The sequence below is a fragment of the Balearica regulorum genome, chromosome 5 (genome assembly GCF_011004875.1).
Source record: "Balearica regulorum gibbericeps isolate bBalReg1 chromosome 5, bBalReg1.pri, whole genome shotgun sequence".
NCBI lineage: Eukaryota > Metazoa > Chordata > Aves > Gruiformes > Gruidae > Balearica > Balearica regulorum.
In genome coordinates this window covers 70334096-70356330 of record NC_046188.1, presented here as the reverse complement: position 1 = coordinate 70356330, position 22235 = coordinate 70334096, and the positions used below count along the sequence as shown (strand labels likewise).

Genomic DNA, 22235 nt, shown 5'->3' with positions numbered 1-22235 from the left:
CCTTCCTTAGGAGACTGCACTTGTGAAATGTGCCTTCTCACAGGTGGGAGAAAAATATGCCTAACCAAGGGAAGCAGAGTGAGTAAAGTCCAGGTTGTAGAACTAATAAGCTGCCCGTGAAAAGCAGAAGCAACGAGAATGGCAGAAGTATTGCAGTAATGCTGAGGTCTCAACCAGGACTGGGATGTGCTGTGGCAGGCAGCAAATACATCCACAGAAGGAGACAGCTTGCACTTGAAATAAGTTGGGCTGGTAGAGTAGGAAGAAAAAGTTGATGAGGCCAAGAGCAAAAGGGGGCTTCCTCCTCCAGTATCCTGATTTCCAGTTCATTATCTTATACTGGAGGTAAACCAAGTGGGGCAATTAGATGGATTCACCTCCAGATTTGGTAGAACTCACTTTCCTGTTCTTGCTGCTGCATTACCGTGAGGTAACCTGAGATGGGCACGTTCTGTCTGGTGTGCTGCTACTCTTCATCCTCCTGCTCTTCTGTTAATGACCCATCTCAGAGAGTTTCATTCTTTTACTAGCATTTAGGAATTGCATGGTTCAGTCATCCCTGTGCAGTGATTATTTTTGTATTGCAGTAATGTATAGGGTGTTTAAATAGTGTGTGAAGCTGCTTGCATCGCTCAGCTCTGCAGTTTGGAAATGCACAGAAAGCCATCAGAGTGCCAGAAGCATAACATACTCCTTCTGCGTGTTCCTGCCTGGTGAACCATTAATTATAGACCTAACCATGTCTTGGTGGTTGGGCAGATTGTTTTGGGGTTTTTTTTTTCACACAAGACCTCACTGCTTTTATGGTATTGTGGCATCTGTGGCTGCTTGTCTTTCTGTGCTGTAGTCTACTGCCCTTTGACTTCTGCAGTTGAAGCTGAAGAGTCATGCTGAGAGCTGTCATGAATCCTCAGCTTTGTGGTGTAGGCTCAAAGTAGGACACACAGTATGCCCCGGCACACACGCTCAGCAGTTCTCCTCTCCAAGGATGGTGAGAAAATACTGGCCTCTGTGGTCCTAACAGTGTCATTAATCTTTTCAGGATTCCCAGGGCTCAGAGGGCAGAACAGAAAAAGGAGCAGTGGGACTAACTCAGTTTTGCTTAGCTGTGAATTTATTACTGGGGTTTGAAGGCAATGCTAAAGGCTGGGTGTGCAATATCCTAGCTGTTCACTAGAGGACAGTATTACACATTGCAAAGTGTAATTATAATAGAACAATGCTGGAAGAGATTTCTTACAGGTTTTGTGTGTGCTAGGAATAGGTTGGGGTTGAGGTTACAAAGTAATTTGCTAGAACTGGGGAGCCATCCAGTCAAGGTGGTTTAATAGACGGCATGGCTTAAATCACTGTCTACAGATCCTATCTTGTACAATCTCTGAAGGGTAATGCTGACTATCTTGCTTCTGCATGCTCTTTGTGGGAGGTAGAGGCTGCTGAATAGGTAGGACAGGGAGATAAGGAGGAGTCTCCAGAAGGAAGAAAAAAAAAAAAAGAGAAAAAAGGGGGAAATTTTTGCATATCAAAATTCCTATAGTGGGTGATGGGATGCACAGTGGTGGAGGTAAGGGATGAAAGCAAAGAAGGCACGGGGCCTGCACAGAGGGGATATAGGATGAGTATACATACACTGGGTGATGGGCCTTGCAGGAGAAAGAAAATAAAGGGTGGTTGGAATAAATACTGCTCAAAGAGCTGCTGCTTCTGCCTGCTCTGATATCAGAGCTTTCAGCAGAGGGCAGGACTGTTGCTTTATTCTATCACCGTTCCATCAGCCAGCTCTTCATGCAAAGGACAGAAGCTCCCACATAGAGCAAGGAGTGTGAAATGAAAGATAAGGAGGCCGGGTTATGCAAAAGGAAATGAGTTTCAGCTTTTTGACCATCTTTATGCAAGCGGGGATCTTGGCAGTTGTTGTGCAGCGCCATGCAGCCTCACAGGACAGCCACTAGCTTGGGTGCTGCTCTTCGTGTTTGGTGGTTCTTGTTGTTTTTTAAATTTATTGTTTTATCCCTTAGGGAAAGCTGACCTTGAGTAACAAGCAAGTAAAGCTGCGGCAGGATTCTTGCTTACTTTAGGTTTGTTGATGAGACAAAGCTGTTGAATATCCAGGTCTGAGAGAGTGCAGGGCAGAAGCAGCCTTTCTGTGAGGCTCTGGTTCTGGCAGGAAGCAAACATGATGATAACTGTGGTACGTACCAAATAGGCCACTGGAACCGGTGGCTGTGACTGCCTGATCTCACCTGCGGTCCCTCTGCTCTTGGCAGTACCAGGTGGCAAAGCTCATCCCGCCTTTCGCTTCTTCGCCGCTGTGATCTCCAAGGCCTTCCTTTAGTGCTTTTTTGTTTTGCAGAGGATGGGAGGACTGCAGCGCTTCTGAGCAAGATCGATGCTTTTTATCCTTTTCGCAGCTGTTCCCTAGTTAAAGTTAAGCAGCCTGGAAACTGCTCTGGCCTTGCACAAGGGGTCAGGTGAGGGTAGAGAAAACTTTGACTCCTCTCTGCCGCCTCCTGTGTTCCTATGGCCCTTCTCTATAGGGACCTAAGCCTCAAGGTCTGTTCCTAAACTGCTTACAAGAAGAGCACAGAGAGCAAAACTCGCCCAGCAGTGCCTGGCGTTTCACTGGCATTTGGCTGTTGCTGACATCCCCGAGTGCTTCCAGCTCAGCCTTTGAGATCTGAGCAGACACTGTCATCTGTTGCTTTGCTGCTTGCGAGTAACAGTGTTCTCTGAGGGGGGGGGTCCTGGTGATGCTGTCTTGGCTAGGCCTAGAGTACCCCAGTGCTCTGTCAGCTGACTGCCTGAGCAGCACGTGTCACTTTGACATGCGTGCAAAGGAAGCTTAATGCCATGAGCGTGGCTTGGTCATGAGACCAGAGGTGATGGATTCCTGTGTCCCCAGTCTCAGCCCTGATACCACTGATAACCACAGCTATGGTTAAGCCACCTCGGTTCGCTGCCCTAATAAAATAGAGCTAACAGCCTTAGCCCGAATAGCCAGTTCTTGGAAAGTGCAATGCTTTGCGAAACATGTTAGTAAATGCAGAAAACTTGATGGTAGCTGGAAATGCAGAAACTCTCTTATTCCCAGTTTGTCAGGCAGAGAAACTCTTGAAAGAAATGGACAAAGGATGTTAGGTTTGTTCAGGGTCCTCTGTTTCTGCAGCAGGCATCTCTGGTAATTGCTGCCATCTTTGTTTTTTTGCAGCTAGAGCACTTGCTACAGGTCCACTTCATCTCTCCTGCTGCTAACATTTGAGAGTGCCCTTAGGATTCCTTCATCCAGCCTTCCCCCAGCTGTCCAATCTGCTTTAAAGTGCTGGTCTTATCATCATACTAGGAAGTCAGAGGTGGGAAAGAAGCAACAAAACCATGCAGCTGGCTCCCTTTGTGCAGTGGGAGTTTCTGTCCACTCTTCTCAGAATCCGCATTACTTTTGAACAGTATCTTGTCCCTCTTGAGCAATGGCAAGTGCCACACCTTGACTTTCATAGCAGACAAGAAGGCTGAAATCCCACCCCTTGGGATTATAGCAAGTGTGGCACAGTTGTCTTCACTTCTAACGAGCTGTGGGGCTCTGCCTTTTTGACTAAAATTAGCCTTGCCCATGTTAGCCCTTTCACAAGCCACTCTCCTGGTTAGCCAGTGCCCATCTGCCACCAGAGTTCCTCTTCTCCTCTGCTGTCCACACGGAAGAGGACAGGACCTTCATTCCAAGGTCAGGAGCAGGGTCTCGGTTTGCCCTGTTTGCCATTAACCTTCTGTTCTGCTTTCTGTCACTTCCCTGCAGCTTCATCCTTATAATCCCTACCTTACACATCTCTCCCATTCTGTGTTCCCAGAGCATCTGCAGTAGACCCAAGTGAATCTGGAGAATATTGCTGTTCCTAGGGACTCTCGTGAATGTTTTATTTCATCTGTCTGTGGAATTTGCATCTGCTCTGCTGGTCTGTCTCATTTTTCAGGTTGACATTCAGAAGAACCCATAAAAGAAAGGAAAAAAGGTTAAAGACTGGACAGTGCAGCAAGTGGCCCCAGAAATGCAGTGTGTACAGAGCAAGGAATAGGTTTATTGTACGTGATATTTGGCCCATCGCATGAAGGGGGCAGTCTGCTTGTAGCAAAAACCTGAGCTGTTCTGTAACCACATCTGCTGAAATAGTTTGACTGTCGGCTGGCAATGCCTGCACTTCGTCAAAGAGAATATTTAAGGAAGTTCAGTTACGGAAGTGCTACGAACTGTGCGCTTCGCAAGTACAACTCCGAGGAGTAGGTCCCTCCAGGAGAGACGGCGTGCGTGCATGACTGCCCACGCGGGCATCTCAACCCATCGCAAGCTATCCTCTAGGTGACCTTGGGCTGAGCTCTGCGTGCTTGCTTGGAGAGCTGTTGATTTACAATGCAGATTCATCAGTCCTTGCCTGCCTGTCCCTGCCCCTCCTAAATTTGGCTGGGATATAAGAGCTGTTTGCTTTCTGATGCCAACAGTGGCAATGGCAGAGAGCCCTGCCATGTGAGAGGCAGAGATAGAGAAGAGGGGGCCAAGGAGGAGCAAACTGTACAGCTGCTATTGCTTCTGGGAGCCGAGGAACACATCTGTGGGACAGCATGTCAATGCTTACCCCTGTCCTGCAGCCCCCAGAGGTGAAGGAGTATCTGTCTAAGGGTGAGCGCTTCATCAAATGGGATGATGTGAGTACCGGGGTTTTTGCTTTGCTAGGCTGTATGCATGGTGACAGGGCAGATACCGGGTTCTGGTCAGGGTTTGTGGGGAGGCTGGGAGCGTACATTCAGTGGGGGGGACAGGCCATTGTGTGTCGTACTTGAGAGCAGCAGCATCTGGATAGGGAGAGTGAACCAAGACCAACAGGAGAGCTGAGGGCTAAATGCAAAGGGCATATGTATTAGGGCTTGATGTGGCTTCTGCACCTCTTGTGTTTGTGGAGGCTGGAAGTAAGTGGAGCGTGCCACTGAGTCTGTGCGTGCAGCTTCTCTGGTGTAGGACCTCAGGGTCCTGTCTGTGTTTGAACCAACCCTCAGGAAGGTGGTCGCTCCGGGAGTCTCCTTGGGGTGAGAGGCATACGCTGCCTTCAGACTTGTCTGGGGGAGCGTGAGGGGTAGGATTTACTCCAGAGCTGAGTGGACTCTGCAGATAGAGCGGAAATCAGGCTCCAAGTTGCTTCCTCTTGTGGCCGGGTTGCTGGAGTGGATCGGAGGGTGGGCCCATGTCCTCCACGCCTGCCCGGCTTGTGGGTCTGTGAGCTATCAAGTGCGCAGTGGCCAAGCAGCCAGGGGCCTGGGCTTTAACAGCGCCAGAGCCTCAGAGGTGCTGCAGAAAGCTGCTTCCCTCTCCAACTCGGTGTCCTCTTGTATCTTCAAAACACCTGCTTTGCAGTCTCTGCTGTTCACTGTGAGGGGAAGAAAGTGTGGAACAGCAGAAGAGAAATTTGAATGCAGTAGTCCCCCTCCTCACTTTCTAAGAAGGCAAAAGCGTGTTTACCCTAATGCCCACATACCTGAGCAAGAGGACAGCGGCTGCCCATCCATTTTATCTGGAGTATGAATTGTCTACTATTGAACATGAATGTTGATAAAACAGGGGGCGAGTCAGGTTATGAGTATTCACTAAGATCTGGGGGAAACATTTGATGTGGTATTGCAAATGGGACGCGTTAGCAGGAGCCTCCAGCAGCAACGCAGGAGGGATTAGTGCTTACTTTTGTGGGCATAAAGTGGGAGTAGAGTTTTAAGTCCCAAGGCAGTGTGTGCGTGGGAGGTGGATCATTTGTGTGCAGCATAAGCAGTGTGGTCCGGTGGCACTGAGAAATGAGAAAGCAATGTAATGTACAGCTGATGGAAAGGATGGATGCTGAGGAATACAAGTTGGGATATCACTGTGCAGTTATTCCACTAGCTGTACATAAACGGGAGGATGACACCAGGGTACAGTGGAAAGCACAGGCTTCCCTTTCTTTCCAACGGGGCCACTGCCTGCAGAATGCACCTGTGGCTTTGAATTTGAACAGGGATTTGGTTTCTGAGAATAACAGTAGCCAAACTTGTCCAAAATTGCTGCTGACTTTGTATGCTTAGTCCTTGGGGACCACTGTCCTAAAAAATTGAAGCTGTTAAGTACTTCACTGGGAATTCCTGGGATAGTTAGTCTCCCTTGAAACCCAAGGTGAGTCAAGCTGGGCTTCCAAGACCAACCAAGTGTTTGCTGCTGCAACCATGGGAGTTAGGGAGCTCAAGACCTGTGTGGATTTTTCCCTGAGGTTTACAGATTTGTGAACATTCCTAAAAGGCCGCCTCTAATTACTAAGTAGTTTACAGACTTGACCTCCCACAATGATGAAAGCCTTCTCCACAAGTGGGCTGTTCTGGTCACACTGCTCTATCTCATCATGCTTTCCCACTCCACAGTTAGAGCAGGCTGCAAAGGATGATGGCAAGTGCTCCAGGCTGCAGGATTGCTGCTCTTTAGAGGTCATGGGCCTGCAGGGTTTTTTGTCTCACTCTTTGAATTGAATATTTCAAGAAACAGCTTGGGAACTCTTTCAAAACCTCAGGTAGGGCACAATGTAGTAGCCGACCTCTTAAGCGGAGCAGATGTTTGTAGATTTGGTTCTATGCTGACTCTTAGCTCTCATAGTAAAAGCAAAAGTGTTTCTGTCTCCTCAAGATCATGGATTACAGGATTTTATCAGACAAAGCTTGCTTTCTGTCCTGGAGTTGAATTCCACAGTGTAAGCAGCAGCTAGTTTGGCTGCCAGACCATCGTCTGTAGAATTCACCATTTCCTGTGTTGCCAGGAGCCACCCTGTAGGAGAGTCTACCTGTGCCCCACAGCCGTCCGTGTCCCTGATCAGGAGGCCAGCTGTCAGGAGTCCTTACTGCAGCCTCAACTTGCTTTCAAGAAAGCTGCTTCGTAGGAGATAAGGTTAATCTAGAAACATGGCACAATACGCAGTAGTAGTGCTACAGTGCGGGTTCTGATCTTCGAGGCTGGTGGCCATGTGTTCAGGGAGCTAACCGAGAGCTCTGGGAACATGGGCGTGTGCTGGGCAGATCAGCATTGTCCCTAGTACAGTGTGAGACAGACAGTAGCGTGTAAAAGGAGAGCATATGATACCCTGCAGCCTGGGCAGTTTACTGTAATGAAGAATACTGAATCTGGTGGAGGTCCCTGGAAATACAGCTACACTCTGGAGTGAAGTATGAGTTCAATAACAAACTGAAGAACTCAAGGCCAAGTGACAAATACAACTTCCAAATTCCAGTACTGGTTTCATCTCAGTAGCTGGGTATTTCAGCTTCATGAGTTGAATTTGAAGCCTTCCCAGAAATGGCTGATAGGCCTTATGGTCCTATCTTCTGTGGCACCAGAGGTCAAATGCAGCAAGGAGTCATCTAGACCAAATGAGCAAATGGGCTGGGACCCAAGCAGAGGCACCAAGCATCCTTTATCTCTGTCTCCAAAGAGCTCACACCAATTGATCTCTCAGCACAGGCTTACACGTCAGATGGAAATGGATGTTGTCTTGAAAATGTGAGGTTGCCTTTAACTGACAATGCAGAAGCAGTGTAATTATTCTGAGGCAAAGCACACAACCCAGCAGCTTGCCTCTCCTTTGCAGTGTACGCTTTGGTTCTAATCTGGAGGGGTCCCCCTGTTGTATGGGGTTCAGGATCGGTCCCCAAGCATTTCATCTAACTTTGTGCCTGTAGTGCGGGTGTTCAAATAGCTGCTGCTTTTTATAGTCTGTGTAGAGCTAGCCTATGGAGTTTAAGCATCACCACCTAAAGCAGACTCATCAGCTGTATTAGACTCTTTCTTGAACTCTTCTTGACTAGGCCCCCATTCTCCGTAAAGAGAGCCCAGATAACTAGCATGAGCACCTAGATGGTAGATGCCATAGATGAATGCTATCTCTGCTTGGCCTAGGCTCCTTCTGGAGCTCGTAGAACGAAGTAGGTGCCTTGGAGGGAAGGCAATTCAAAGTAAACAACTAATTGCATCTACAGGTTCTTTCTTCTCTTAATCCATTACATAGAAAGCTCCAAGAGAGTTGTTCTGGCTAAATTCGTAGTGTTAAGTGAGACCCAGGCTTCAGCAGAGATCAGCTTCCGTAGCCTCACGCTGTTACTCGGGAGATGTACTAAAATCATCTGGTTCATTTCCATAAATCGCAGAGGATGATTCACCTGACTAGGTCTATATTTAAACTGGGAACCTTACGTCCCATGATGGATTATTCTCCGAGTCATGTAAGGTTCCAACCTTCTTTCTTCTGTTTTTTTTTTTTTTTTTTTCAGGAAACAGCAAGTGCTTCTCCTGTGATTCTTCGAGTGGATCCGAAGGGCTTTTACTTATACTGGACCTATCAGAATAAAGTAAGTGCTAAGCCTTCACAGCTTGGTCTCCAAACAGCCAGTTCAAGTTTGTGTGAGATTAAAACACCGTAGCTGCTTGAATTCTGCACTCAGGAGCGAACTACCACACTCATTCCACCTAGCAGGAAGGCCCCCACAAAGGACCTGGGAGTCTTGTGCTTATTCAATTGCAGATTTGTCTGTCTTTAGAGTTCCAGAAAAGAGCAGGAAATTAAGCTGCGAACATGCCAGAGAGGTGAGCTGGCCTTTTTGTGCTTGTCATGCTGGCATCATATATTTGCAAAGTTGATTAGATGCGCTTCAAAGGTCTTCAGAGAGAACAGTAGTATTGATATCCCTGTTGCCGAGCATGCCAGAGGATTCTCCCAACCAGTACAGTGGTGCAGTTGGAAAGAAAATGGCTAGATGTATGCAATTAAATGTATGCAGCTTCAGCTAACATCTGCCTCATGTGCAGCCTGTGTTGTAATTAACTGACTTGTTAAGGCTTTAAATTTTAATTTAAAAAAAAAAAAGTAGTGACTGTAGTGATGTAGAGACAACATCGGGTCTGGAGAGTGAGTTGTGCTCCTCTCAGGCCAGCATGGTGTGTGCATACTGCTGGAGGTAAACCAGAGGAGGCTGGCTGCTGGAGAAGAGAGAGGCAACAGATTCAGGAAAGAGAATTCAGTTCCTCACTGATGAGTAGCAACCAGGGGTGGAGAGATCTGGCTGACTGGAGGTGGAAGACTGGGCTTACTTCTGCTTTCCAGAGCAGAGCTGTGGTTCAGCTCTACTTCCTCCTCATGACCTATATGTGAAGAGGCATGGTAGATAAAGAGACAGTAGTCCTGCACAATGCCCTGGCCAAGAGACCTGATGTGTTTTGATGAGCTCTGCCTTCTGAAAAGATTACGCCCCAGTGCCGGTGGGGTCAAGGCACTGCTGCACAGCCGTATCCTCTGAGAACACAGTGTTGCAAGGTTGGGACTGTCACATCCTTCTAGATGTGCTCTCCTTTCAGATGTCTCTCTCCCTCTCGTTCCCCTTTCGAGGTCCGCTCCTGGCGGTAGAATTTTTGCTGTAAGAGTTCCAGCCAGACAGCAGGAAGAAGTAGCACTGGAGGAGATGCACAAAATGGGGCAAGGGGAGCAGTTGTCACTCATCAAAAGTGAGATATTTCACTGGGTTAGTGGTAAGAGGGATGCAATGACCTGGGAAGGGGGCTGGGGTAAGGAAGCATAGCTGACATGGGGAAACCCAGACTAGGAGGGTCTCATCTTCCTGGAAAATGCCATTGACTAGCACCTAAAATAAACTGTAAACAAATTTGAGAGCTGCAGTGGAGCACCAGCCTGTTTTACATCCTTGGGGAAGCACTTGTTTAGCATCTTACCTATTCTCTGAGGGAATCTGCAGACAGTGTGAGCTGGCAAGAAGAGCAGTGGGCAAATGCTGCCTGTCAGAGGGAGCTAGGGCAGGCTTGTGAAGGCTGTGCATGAGCACAGCGACTGGGGACAAGAGATGGACTGATACAGAGCACAGTGTGGTATGGTCAATAGTTTGTTGAATTTGTGTGGCTTATTAATCTTTGGCTGACTCCTCTTAAGATCTGCTTGTCGTGAACAGCAAGGAAGAAAAACTGCACCACTTTTGCACTAGGGGTTCAGAAAGGAGTGGGATTAGGATAAAATTTCCATCCCACTTGACAATAAAGTGGGGATACAGCCAGAAGGCATGGTATCTGCATTGTTCCTTATTGTGATCTAGGAAAATAATACTATCTGCTGCAACAAGTATAATTTGTTCTCCAGATCTATGGTGAGCAGACAAATTAGTAACAGAGGAAGGAAATTCAGGTTGGATATTAAAAGAACAAACAAAATAAACCTGACAGCTAGCCAGTAGTGAGGACGTGGGGTGGGCTGCCTAGGGAAGGTTGTGGAATGTCCTCCATGGGAATTGCTTCAGAACAGATTAGGTGAAGGTCTGCTGGGAGTGACCTGGGAAGAGGTGGTCCTGCCTGCCTTCCAGCTCAGCTGCTCTTCATGGAATGTGTGGAGGCAAAAGAGAGGCTGAGGACATTAGTGGAACGTATTAACACATGGACTGTAAGTGGGGTGGAGTTTCCCCATGTAAACCTGTATGTATGTCTCAGGGTATTCCACACTGAGCCTCTGGCCTCACCCTGAAGAGGACAGTGCTGCAGACCTCTGCGCGAGCCAGCCTGCAGGCCTGGCATTTCAGCAGCCGGTGTTTCCCTGCCTGCGTTGTTCTGGTGGGAGGGTTCTTCCCCAGTGAAGGGCACTAGCTGAGACCTGCTTTGCAGCTTCTGGGGGCTCTGTAATGGATTTCTTTCCTTCCTCCTTTGTCTTTCCTCATCTTGTCCTTATCCTGTTGTAGGAAATGGAAATTTTGGATATAACCAACATCCGAGATACCAGAGTGGGGCGATTTGCCAAAATCCCCAAGGTGAGTGCATAGCTTCATTTCTGCTGGTTGGTTGTATGGGAAAGGCAAGGTTGCCTAGGGCTTTGGCGTAAGCTGAGGCAGTTTACCCTGGCTTTCTGTTACAAGGAAGTGGAGAGGACCTCATCTCCTTGCAACACAGCTATGTAAAATGTAGAAAAGCCATCTTTACTCTTGTTCCTGAACTCCCCGGGGGTCCTCTGTGCACCCAAGAGAAAGGCACACCCAGACAATGGTATATGAGCTTGTTGGAACAAATATGCCAGAATGCTGAGAAAACAATTCCCCTTCGAAGTGTCTGCCAAAAGACTCATTTTCTGCTGTGTGCAGCGGCTATCTTCTCTCCCCTGCCATGCATCTAGCTAGCTTTAATCTTGGCTGGGCCTTTATGGTCACTGAGCTACGCTGGGAAGTCCTGCAGGAGACGTGGGATGCCTCTGTATTGAGTCACCAGAGCTTCTCTTGTGCAGAGATGCACAGGCTGGGTCAAGGCAGCTACAAACCTGTAGTTACAGTGAGATTCCAACGCAGTGTGTGGTGGGGGTTTTTCCCTTTAAAGGGAAGAAAATACAGTTTCAGAAAAACTAGAGTGTTTTTTCCCCAAATAATTTTCAGTTGTCTGCTTGCAGGGTGGCAGACTAAGGGAAGCACATGATTATGGCTTTGTTCTTGGTTTCAGTTATAATTTAAGCTTCCTGCAGCAAAGTTGTCCTTGTTAGGACTTTTTTTCTGGGTCTGTGTTTTGTTTTTATTTTTTCCGTGTATGGAAGAGGCAAGCAGAAAACTGAAGCAAAGCTAGAATGTGAAAAGGAAACAAAGGAGTAAAGATAATGTCTCCGTACGGTAACATAGGTGATTCTCAGTCTAACGCAAAAGGGGAAGATTTTGCAATATACACTGAGATACTTGAGCAGCCTCTTTGCGTAAGTAGTATGGCTGTTTTCTTAATGCTGCTCTGAAAATGGCTATTCAGAGCCCCCAAGACTGATCTTCCTCAAAAGACCATAATGAGTTGGATGCTAAAGGCACAGCAGAGCTCAAGAACAGTACCCATCCTATGCAGTTCTTAAAAATCATAATTCCTTCAGAGAAACTGTGTTTCTCCTTGGAAATTCACTAGAATGAAACATATTTGAGTTTTCAACAAGCCTAAAACTTTGTCTGCAACTTGTTTTGTAGTAATAATGTTTGGAAAAAAAGCTCTCAGAAGTTTTGTTGGTTTTTTCTTTTATTTTTGAGAGAATAAAATATTTGGAGCTGGTAGAGCTAGGTGCACACTCCAGACAGAATGCAGTAAGGAAAAGGCCAACTTAAAGGAGAGGCATGAGATACTATTTCCTAGGGTGTTAAACTTCAGGATTAACCTGCTTATAAAATGAATGAATTCAGCTTTGATACAGATGATAAATCGATGGTGTAAGTACTGAGGCCATAGGTGGATGTCCTTCTGGTGGCAGCAGCCAGGCTGGAGAAAAATGTCCTAGATTTTAGCAATTAGTTAAGGAAGACTAATTGGAGACTATCAGAAGAAACATGCTGGCATGAGTGCAGTGTCAAATCTGCCTCTACATAGAAGGAATTTCTACTCAACAGCATCTTTCTGTAATGAGCCCCTACTCACAAGGAATTGCTCTGGAAACAAGACCAACCCCAATTTTTTAAGACTAATTCACAGTACAGTTTTGGGATGACTGCATTCTGTATCTGGAGGAAAACTAAAATGGCCTTTTTAAAGAGATCTTTGATAAAAGCACAAAGTTTTTGTGAAAAGAATGAGGAAATTCCTGGGCAGTACTGGGGTGGCAAAAAGCAGAGGAGGAGGGGAAGGCAGTGGCTATGTTCCATAGTTAGCTCTAAGTCTTTTCAATAAAATTGGAAAGTGGCCCGTGTGATTTCCATCATAAGCAAAGGCTCTTACAGAACAGAATAAGAGAGGACATCTTTGCATGGAAAAATTACTGCTGGAGAATAATTACTGCTCTCCTCTTGAGGGAACCAGTAGGCCCCCAGAAAGGTCAGTGCTTGGGACTGTGACATGCTCTGTGTTCATATGGGATCTGCAAAGAAGTGTACAGAGACAAGACAAAGTTTGCTGGTGGTACCAAGATGTTTCGGGTAATAAAATGAGGGCTGATTTGTAGAAAGACCATGAATTGCTGATTGACTGGATGATCTAATAAATGATAAAATTTAGTACGGATAAAAACTGGGCAATGCACACAGGAAAAAACCCTGATCCTAACCTTCTGTAATAGCGGGCTCTGAGCTGACTGTTGCTGCTCAGAAACAAGTTCATGAGGGTATGGTAAATCCGTAAAAATACTAACTCAGTGTTCAGTAGTATTTGCTCAAAAAAGTAAGTTGTACGTTGGGAATTATAAGGAAGGAATTAGGTAATCATGCCACTGCGTACCCCCTGAATGCACCCATGTTTCGCTGCATTTCTAGTGTCCTCATCTCAACTGAGACAAAGAACTGGAAAAGGTAGAGAAGAGCAGCAAGATTAATAAAGGAATGAAACGGCTACTGTAGGAGGAGCATCTGAGTAGGCAGGGGCTGTAGTCTGGCAAAAAAAGAAATGAGGGGGAATGTGGAGAAGTATTGTGGAGTCGAACAGAGAAGGTGAGCATGAAGCAGTTGCTCAGTGTTTCTTCCAGCGTGAGAGCTACACATCAAGTGGAATTTTCCAAAGGCAGTTTCAGCACAAGCAGAAGGAGGTGCTGCTGCCTTAAACCCTGTGTTGCTGTGCTGTGCAATGCCTTCCTGCGAAAGTCACGAGAACGTATACGACTTTTTTAAAGTCGGGACAAGGAGGAGATGCCCTTTGAGGGTTATTAAATGCAGGATAATGCCTCTGGTTTAGGAAGTTCATAGACTATCAGGTTGGAAGGGACCTCAGGGATCATCTGGTCCAACCTTGCTTAATCATAATTTGCTTAATCATAAATAGCTGGAAGCTGCAGAAATGTGGCAGGGAAGTATCATTGTGTTTTCCCTGTTCTTATACTTTTCCCCAGGCATCTGGATAGATCTGTGGTCTGACCTGGTGTAGCTCTTGTATTCCAGCCATTGTAATAGGCCAGAGACAGTATTTTACAGTCCTGGGAATTGGCTACAGCTCATTTCTTACAAACAAAGAAACAAATGTCAAGCACCAAGTAATTTATTAAGTACTCTCGACAGGCAGAAGTGATGCACTTAATGACAACCTCTGCTGTAAAAACCCCAAGTGCTTTTTGAATTCTGCATTTCAGAGAGACCCACTGAAAATAAGTCCCCATTTTATTTCAGGGTATTTTCTAGCATTTCTACAACAACATGTAGTAAAATGCACTAGGCTGGCTCCTTATCTACCTTTCCCTCATGGGATGATGGGAGGTCTTGTGTGGGCACTGAAACAGCCGTTGAACCAAAATAGTGGGAGAGATGTGCTGTCCCATCCTGGAAATTTCCTATTTACATATGGCTGTGCTACCCCTGATGCTTCTGCAGGGTGTGCTTAAAGCCCTCAGTTGTGTTGGCTTTCTTGAGAGCAGAATTTGTTCAAAGAAATGCAGAAAGCAGTGAAAATTTCTTAATGTGAATCACCATACTCTCCACATAGGGCATCTACATCTGGGGCATCATTATGAAAATGAAAAGCTGGTGTGATGGAGCAAATGAAGATCTGTTAGAGGGGAAGGGTGGAAGAATGAAAAAGGGTGCTGTCTCCCTGTTACAAAAAGACTGCTTGGAATGGTTGTGGGATGTAACTGCTGAAATTAGCACAAATGGTTACTCGTTTCATTGGCTAAAAGTGGAGGACAAGGGGCTAATGGGTGATAATTAAGACAAGGAGAAAAAGATGGCAGCTGTTGGAAGAGCTTTGGCTAGTACCAATAACAAATCAAGCATCCTTTTCCCCTCCTGTCCCCTTCCTTGCAAGTGGTGCCATAGTAAGCCCACAGCCTCTCTGAAGGGAAGCTTGGGGTCTGGTTTTCGTACTGAATTGTGACTGAAGGAACTTACAAGGAAGAAAAGTGCTTTATTGAGAGATCTGTGCTATTGCTTTCCTCTGCAAGGTACTGTGCGCTTTTGGGCTGTGGCTCAAGGCGCGTGAGGCTGGAACACGCCCTGAACTTTTCAGACCGATGTGGGTGAAATGAGTCTCCCTGCTAGTGGGTGGTGGTGGTACTGTGAATGTTGGGAGTTACCTGCTTTCAGTATCACTTTCCTGCTGCTGCTGCTAAGCGAGAGGTTTGGGGTTTTTCTTTGTAACCTCTCTATGCACAGGAAGAAGAAAAACACCAAAGCACCCACACAGAAAACCACTTCTGAAAAGACCCACTATCATACACGCTCCCTTGCCAGTTTTCTCCCGGCAGGGCGGGAGGCGGAGACTGGTGGGACCCCCTTCCCGACACCGCAGAGTCAGCCTGCGGTGCCCAGCACTGTAAGCGTGGCGCTGGAAAAGGGACCAGTTACTAAGGGCTGGCAGCAACAGGAGCCCCCTCCAAATGAGAAGGGCCACCGCTCTTTGCCCCAGTAGGAAACAATTCCTAGAACTGAACCTGCCCGAAGGTGAGGGACAGCCAAGTTCTCTCTGAGCAAAGACTCTCCTTGCTCTTCCTGCCACCCTCCCCAGCCCTCGCCTCCTGGCGTATTGGCACGTAAGCGCACACACAGCCCCCGAGTCCTCCCGTGACCTCTTCTGTGCCTGCGCAGGTTTCCCCTTCCCTTCCTCTTTGCTTTATTTTCTTTGAGAGCTACTCAGTGTTCTGCAGTGGTTTTTCTCCAAGGAAATTTTTTTTTGAGAGACAGGGCAGAGTGAACTTTGGCGTGTGTTCAAGAGTAATAAAGATAAGAATTAGCAGGGACTTTGAACATAAACGAGACAAGATAAAAAGCTATTGAATGTAGTTCAGCAGCATGCCGAAGCAGATCAAGATGTTATTTACAACGCAGTCCTGTGTTTTCCTTTGAGTAACAAGGAACAATAACAGCTGTTCCATTTTGGGTTTTTTGGATGCACCAAGACCCCAGAACACTGACAGAGAATGTAATAATTAGGACCAAAATCATGATATTTTAGGCCAGACTGCTGGGCTGTTGGCTTCATCTTGGATTTTGTGTAGACATTTCAGCAGGCATTGGCTTTGAAACAAGCACAATTTTTCATAAAAACAGAAGTTGTATTTTCTGACTGTCATGATTATAAAACAGTTTTATCCTCCATATTCTCCATACACATTTTGTTGTTATTGAACCCAGAGATGCAGACTCTGAACTGAACACGTACAAGGGAGAAAATGATACCCAGGTATTTCCCACATCGTATTTTAAGATGATAAAGTAGGAATGAGAAGTGTTTAGGAACCACCAATGCAGGGAGCGCTCCCGTTGCACTTGGAGCTGAGCCCTGGGCTATAAACACGTTGTGGGCGGTCAGTCGTTCTGCTGCGTCGCAGGGGAAGGCAGCAGCATCTCAACGCTACGCTGTGGATTCAGCAATGGGTGTGAGCACAGGGTGGAACTAAACAACATCAGGCCTCCAAATGAGAGACTGAGCACAAGAAGCCATACGGAGACAAACTGATATGCGTGTGTGCAAGAGAAAACTGGGTACAAGCCTGTCGCTTGCAAAAGATTTATAAATAGTGGGGCAGGGGCCAAAACAGTCACATCTGAATAATGGCCTTTTGCCATGCTGGGCCCTTTTTCTGCCTCTTCCATCTTTCTGCAGTGTGAGCCCTTAGGCAACAGGGACGGAAGTTAGTGAGGATGCACAGTCTGTGTCTCTGCCTTGCAGTTCGTTCCTCCTCAATTCCAGAATGCCGCGGGTTATTTTGTGCCGTGTGAATCTCTGTGCTGCTGCATTTTCCGGTTCCTTTAGATAAGACAGCAATGAGAGCTGAGAGTGCTTCATCTGTGTATTTTTTTTTCTGCCTCATCTGGCTGAGATGCCTGGCGCAGTCAGCTGGCCCCTGCGGCACAGACGGTGGCAGGACAGACCCCCTGCTTCAGAGCAATCGGTCTCCTGCTGAATCCCATGCTGGAGCAGTGCTGCTGACAAGGACATGAGCATTACCTGTAGAGCCAAAGGCATTTGAATAGTCTTGGTGCTCCCTTTCCCTTCTGGCCACCAAACAAGACCTTTCTTCTCCAAAAGAGAAGACTTGTAATCAAGTCCTGTCTTCTAATACCACAAGCACTGCATCATGAAGCGTGTTTCGTGAAGACAGAAAATTGTCAGAGTGCAGGGAGTGCGTACAGCTGTGGCAAATCCCGGCTCCTATCCAGCTGTATCCCGTTTCAAGTGCAGAAAGGATTGTTTGTTTGTATTTGCATGAGAATTTGCTTTTTTCTGGACTATGAACCTGGTTTGTACAGATGAGGATTTTAGGGAAATCAGGAGGGTGGGAAGTGAAATGCAAGTTGAATCTGTGTTTGAACCCCTCTGCCAGTGGGTGGTTTTCTGTTTGGTGTTTTTTTAAGTGGATTTGCTAAGCATGTTTCCTTTCCTCTGATTTGCATGGCTAATATGGTTGTCCTGCTTTTCACATAGCAATTCCTATTTTTCCTTTATGGCCACCAGCAACATGACACTAATTACATAGTGAAGCTGCAGTAAAGGTGCTAAAGGAGTACAGGTTATGAAAGAGCCAAGACGTGGCATCAGGTTCAGTGCTTTTGGTCACAGTCTCTGGTCCTCTCTCACCATGTTCATTCAGTGTTACACCAACATCACTGCATTTATCCCTGAGGAAGATAATCCCCATGTAAAGCAGGCAGCACAAAGTGAGCAAGTGACTTGCTTAAGGCCACGCAGGAAACCAGTCACTGGGAAAATATGACCCAATTTAGATCTCTAACAAGATCATCTTTTCCTCTCCCCGCTGCAGTTTGCTTCTCACAAAATGAAGCTATCAGCTTCACCGAGGTGTTTGGAGGTGCCGTACACTAACGCCGATGAAGGGCATGGCAGATAAAAAGCTGCACAGGCCAAGGTTAACCATGAACTTCTTGTTCTGAGGAGGTGATCAGATAGCAGGCCGTTACCAAACACGGCATGTGTCGGGCTTGTGTGGCGGAGCGCAGCGAGATAAAGGCAGAAGCTCTGATGCGGCACTCAGCTTGCTAGGGACATAGTGTGAACAGAAATGTCTGCTGGGGAGCCAAGTGACACCAGCTTGCAGAGAAGGAAGGGCTGGGAGGAGACGATTTGTAACAAGTACAGGAAATGAGTTCAGCCTAAACCACAAGTTCTCTATTGTCTTAGCTTCATATAATTTACAACACTAGAGGTAAGGAAGCTGAACAAATGCCAGTGGGTTTGCAAGATGAAGTTAAATTTGAAGTTAAAATCCTAATGCTTTGCCACTTGTAATGAAAAGTTAAGCTCCATCGAGAAGTTGCTATGAGCGTGGAAAGGAGGTGTGGGTATGCGGGTGCTGCTCACTTCTGCGAAGGAAAATTGCTCACAAAGCAAAAATGAGGCATTTGAGAAATTTCCTATTAGAAAATTTCTATTGGGGTGGCTGACTGCTTTTCCCCTCCTTTCTCTCCAAATGCTCTTGGATTAGATAAGTTTCAGAGTTACCCCTGTGGAGAGTTGCTTTTATGGAGTGAGAGACGGCAGTCAGGCAATCATCCAGCCCATCCTGTTTTTCCTAAAGATACCTGTTTGCTGCAGATGTGGCAAAATTGCAAATGCCCCAGAAACTTGGAAAAATGCAGTGGAAAAAATCTGCAGAGTTCCTTATAAAATCTGTATGCAGCTCTGTGTGTGACATGGTGCAGACGCATAAGAATGCCCGAAGCTGAGCTGTTTCAGAGTTTCTGCTATTACAGTCCAAATGAAAAGAGAAAATTCTGTGGCAGAAATGGAATTGCTTCCATTTGAATCACAGGGGGATGCAAACAGAGGGCTGCGTAGAAGGGTTTATAGCTGGTTTGGGCTAAATGGAGGTCCAGGGAAGTCTAAGATCAGGGAGTTCACGTTTTAACTTGCAAAGATTCAGGCATTGTCCAGTTCATCGCAGCTCAACAAGTCACTAAATACAAACTGAACTGCTGCGACTGACTTTGTATGTGTTCTAAGTTTATAGCAAACACAAAGGTAAAGTCATTTTGCTAAAACCTCTTTTGCTGAAGTTACAGTGGGATCTAATGCGTTAAGGTATCAGTGATGTTTTAACTTGTGGGGATGCAATAGCTCAGCCATGTGTCTTGCCATAGGTTTGCGCATACAGCGAGAGCTTGGGTCCCACCGCCAGTTAAACTTCTGAGTCTGACCTCCAGTGCCAACAATCCCTGATGGTGAATTTTGCCCTTTGGTTCTGAAGGAGCAAGTGTTCTGACAGCCTCCCTGTTTGCTTTGATAACGATTTATCCTGTGCTTAGATAATGAATTGCTGTGCTTTATTCCAGGCCATGGGAATTTTAACCTTTCATTATAAATAGCAACTGTCAGTACAACTCCAGGATACCTTGGTTTAGTGACGCCTTATGTAGGAATGCAGAAAATGCTAAGTAATTTAAAGGAATTCTATAAATACTTTCATATGGTGATGAAACCCAAGTATGACTAATCGGATGAGCCTTATACTTGACAAATCTCTGGTGAGCCATTGCTGTAGGATACTGCAATTGCTATGAAAAAAAAACACTTCCAGCAACTGACAGCTAGCAGAAAATGTGACTTGGAGGGAGAGAGCGAGCCCATTCCTCCAGTAACCGGGTCTAAAGCTGGCAGACCTTCTGGGTCCCAAACAACATCTTTTTTGTGGTGGAGGGAGGCTACAGCAAAAGATCTCATGCTAATCTAAAAGACTTTCTTAGTGTGTGTTTTGGCAAATGGATGGCTGCAATAACGTGGTTATGCACCTCTGGTATGAGCAGGCCAAATACTCATCTGCTTGTCTGCAAGTTCAGGCTGCAGTTTTAAAAGGAATTTATGTAAGAGCAGTCTCCAACTTTTACTATTTCAGACCAAAACAGTGTGTTTGTGCAGTGATGTTAGTCACAATGTTTTGTTCCATGGATGATCCAGGTGATGCAGGCTCCAGAATAAAGATGAAAAATAAGGAAAGCCAAGGAAAGGAAGATCACATTAAAATTTTTTTCAACCCTTGAAAAAGCTTACTGTGAATTTGGGTCAATGTTTGGATTGGGTCCTGTTGTTTTCAGGTGCAGTTTGCATCATTCTCCATTCATCCCCATCTGTTCTGTTTCTTTTGCAGTGCCAGAAGCTCCGAGAGGTTTTTAACTTGGATTACCCTCACAGCACCTTCCTCCTTAAGACTCTCACTATCGTATCTGGCCCTGACATGGTGGACCTCACTTTCCATAACTTTGTGTCCTACAAGGAGAATGTCGGCAAGGTATTGGGTCCTGAGGGCAAGGAAGCACTGGGAAACGCTAAGGGTTGGGGCATTAAGGGGGAACTGAAACCTGTATTGTTACTGTCAAAGTTATAAACAAGCAGGTTTATGTTCCAGTAAGGTGTGGTACCTCCACAGTTCTAGAAATTTCTGCCCTGCATGGAGAAGGACCAGTAGAAGAAATTGAATATGTCATTTTTGTCCTTCATGCGCTTTGTGTGGATAAACAGCTGAGAAGACCCAGTGGAAAAGTTTCAGCTGCTAGCATATATAGGCAGTAGAAGGGTGATGTAGCCGAGCCCAGGGTGCACTTGTTGGGATTTGTAGCCCGGCGGTATCAGGACAGGTCCGTGCCCTTTCAGTCGGTGTTTGTTGCCGTGTGCTTCTTGGTGCAGTTCCATAATGCCCAGCTGCCTCTGTCTTGTGTGTGTGTTTGTTCCCAGAGCTGGGCTGAGGATATTATGGCCATTGTTCGGAATCCCCTCACATACAATGCTTCTCGATACACCTTCCTAGAGAAAATGTAAGTGATTTCTGACAAGCTTTGTTCTCTGAAACATTCCTGTACTGCCCGTTCTGTCTGTACTGGAAAGATAAGGTTTCTTAGCATCCAGGTCCTTTGGCAGCCTCCAAAACCAGCCCCAGGGCACAGGTCGGGGGGTGGTACTTGGGCCATATGTTGCGTGACAACTGACTGCCACAGAAATGCTTGAGCCAGTTACACACACACGTGGCATTAGACAGACTGAAATTCTGAGCCTCAGACATGTCTCCCACCGTAGTCACAGCACTCACCCCAACAAAGCGCTGCCTCTTTTTCTTGGCTTGGTAATCCTGTTTGGTTGGCAACCTGGGATCACTGAGGAATGCTAAATAATAGGGGATATCATTATCTCATATCTCTATCATATGTTTCAGAGGAATCTTTCTGATATCTAAGCTGTTACAATTTGCCTGTTTCTCCTTCCCAAGAAACAGGAACAGGTTCTGTTTGAGGTTAAGCTGATGGTCTGTAGGACCCTGATTTCCAGCTAACTGTTAGATTGTTTTCCCAATTGCATACTTTTTCTTTCTCCTTACTTAACAGGACCTCTAAGATCATACAAGTGCATTTTCATAATCTTGGGGGTTTTTTTCCACAGCCTGGTGAAGCTGAAGATGCAGCTTAATGCAGAGGGAAAGATTCCTGTCAGGAAGTGAGTATGGATATTTGTTTTATTGTGTGTTCAGTCAGATTAAAGGCAGAGCAGCTAGGAAGAGGATGGTAGCCCAGTGGCTTCAGCTGCCTGCTCTTTCTGCACCTAAGAGGTAGAGATCATTCCCTCTGGATTCAGGCCATGAAAGCAACCTGCTGCACCTAGGTTCCTTCCAAGCAAGGGCCTGGGATATCATCTGGGGCTGAAAGGAGACCTTTTGTGGCAAGAAATTGCCTTAAACAGCCATGGATTTCACTTCCTGGCTGTTGCCAAGTAATAATCAACAAAACCAAGCAACTTAGGTAAAATTCTGATCACAGATTGTGTTGCAAACCTGAGTTGAAAGGTGGATGAGGCGTAGGACTCTTTAGCTTTAATATAAGGAGTTCTGTATTTGGAGAACTTTTTGCTTGACTCCCCAGCTAGCCTGAACTAGGGGTGCGTTGCTTTTGCTTGTCTCCTTTCTTCATGTGTGACTGCTAGAGCCGTTCTCACTGGTGTAACTCCGCTGCGCTCAGCCTTTACTCTGGATGTGCATGAGAGGGAAACAGCCTTGGAGGACAGACCTCTGTTTAAGCACAGAACAGTGGAGATTTGCACTTTGCTGTCCCCAGGGTTGGCGTTGTGTATCAGGGTAGGACTGCCATTAGCATAAGCCAAGGCTGCTTTGCGGTAGTGATGACCAGCCTGTTACTTCTCCCCTGCATGGCATGGCAGAAATCTAGAATTGATTTTGTGCCACTCAGTGTCTTCCCTAGTAAAATCACTCCCTGGCTGATCCTGTGGCACCTCCATGTCGATTCAACTCGTAGGGTGACAAAATGCGGTGCTGCCT

The 22235-nt window shown here is 46.3% G+C and overlaps 1 protein-coding gene across 2 annotated transcripts in view; it reads left to right on the top strand.

The window, feature by feature from the left end:
* Positions 1 to 22235, top strand: part of PLCB2 (phospholipase C beta 2) — a 60239-nt gene that overhangs the window by 8823 nt on the left and 29181 nt on the right. For both annotated transcript variants that reach the window (XR_012835881.1, XM_010303850.2), the window contains 6 exons: positions 3966 to 4692; positions 8317 to 8394; positions 10777 to 10845; positions 20064 to 20204; positions 20648 to 20727; positions 21347 to 21400. Coding sequence is in view for 1 of the 2 variants with exons in the window: in XM_010303850.2 (XP_010302152.2) it covers positions 4609 to 4692; positions 8317 to 8394; positions 10777 to 10845; positions 20064 to 20204; positions 20648 to 20727; positions 21347 to 21400 (506 nt within the window). In the remaining variant the exon portion in view is untranslated. Of the gene's footprint in view, positions 1 to 3965; positions 4693 to 8316; positions 8395 to 10776; positions 10846 to 20063; positions 20205 to 20647; positions 20728 to 21346; positions 21401 to 22235 lie in introns of those variants that run through there.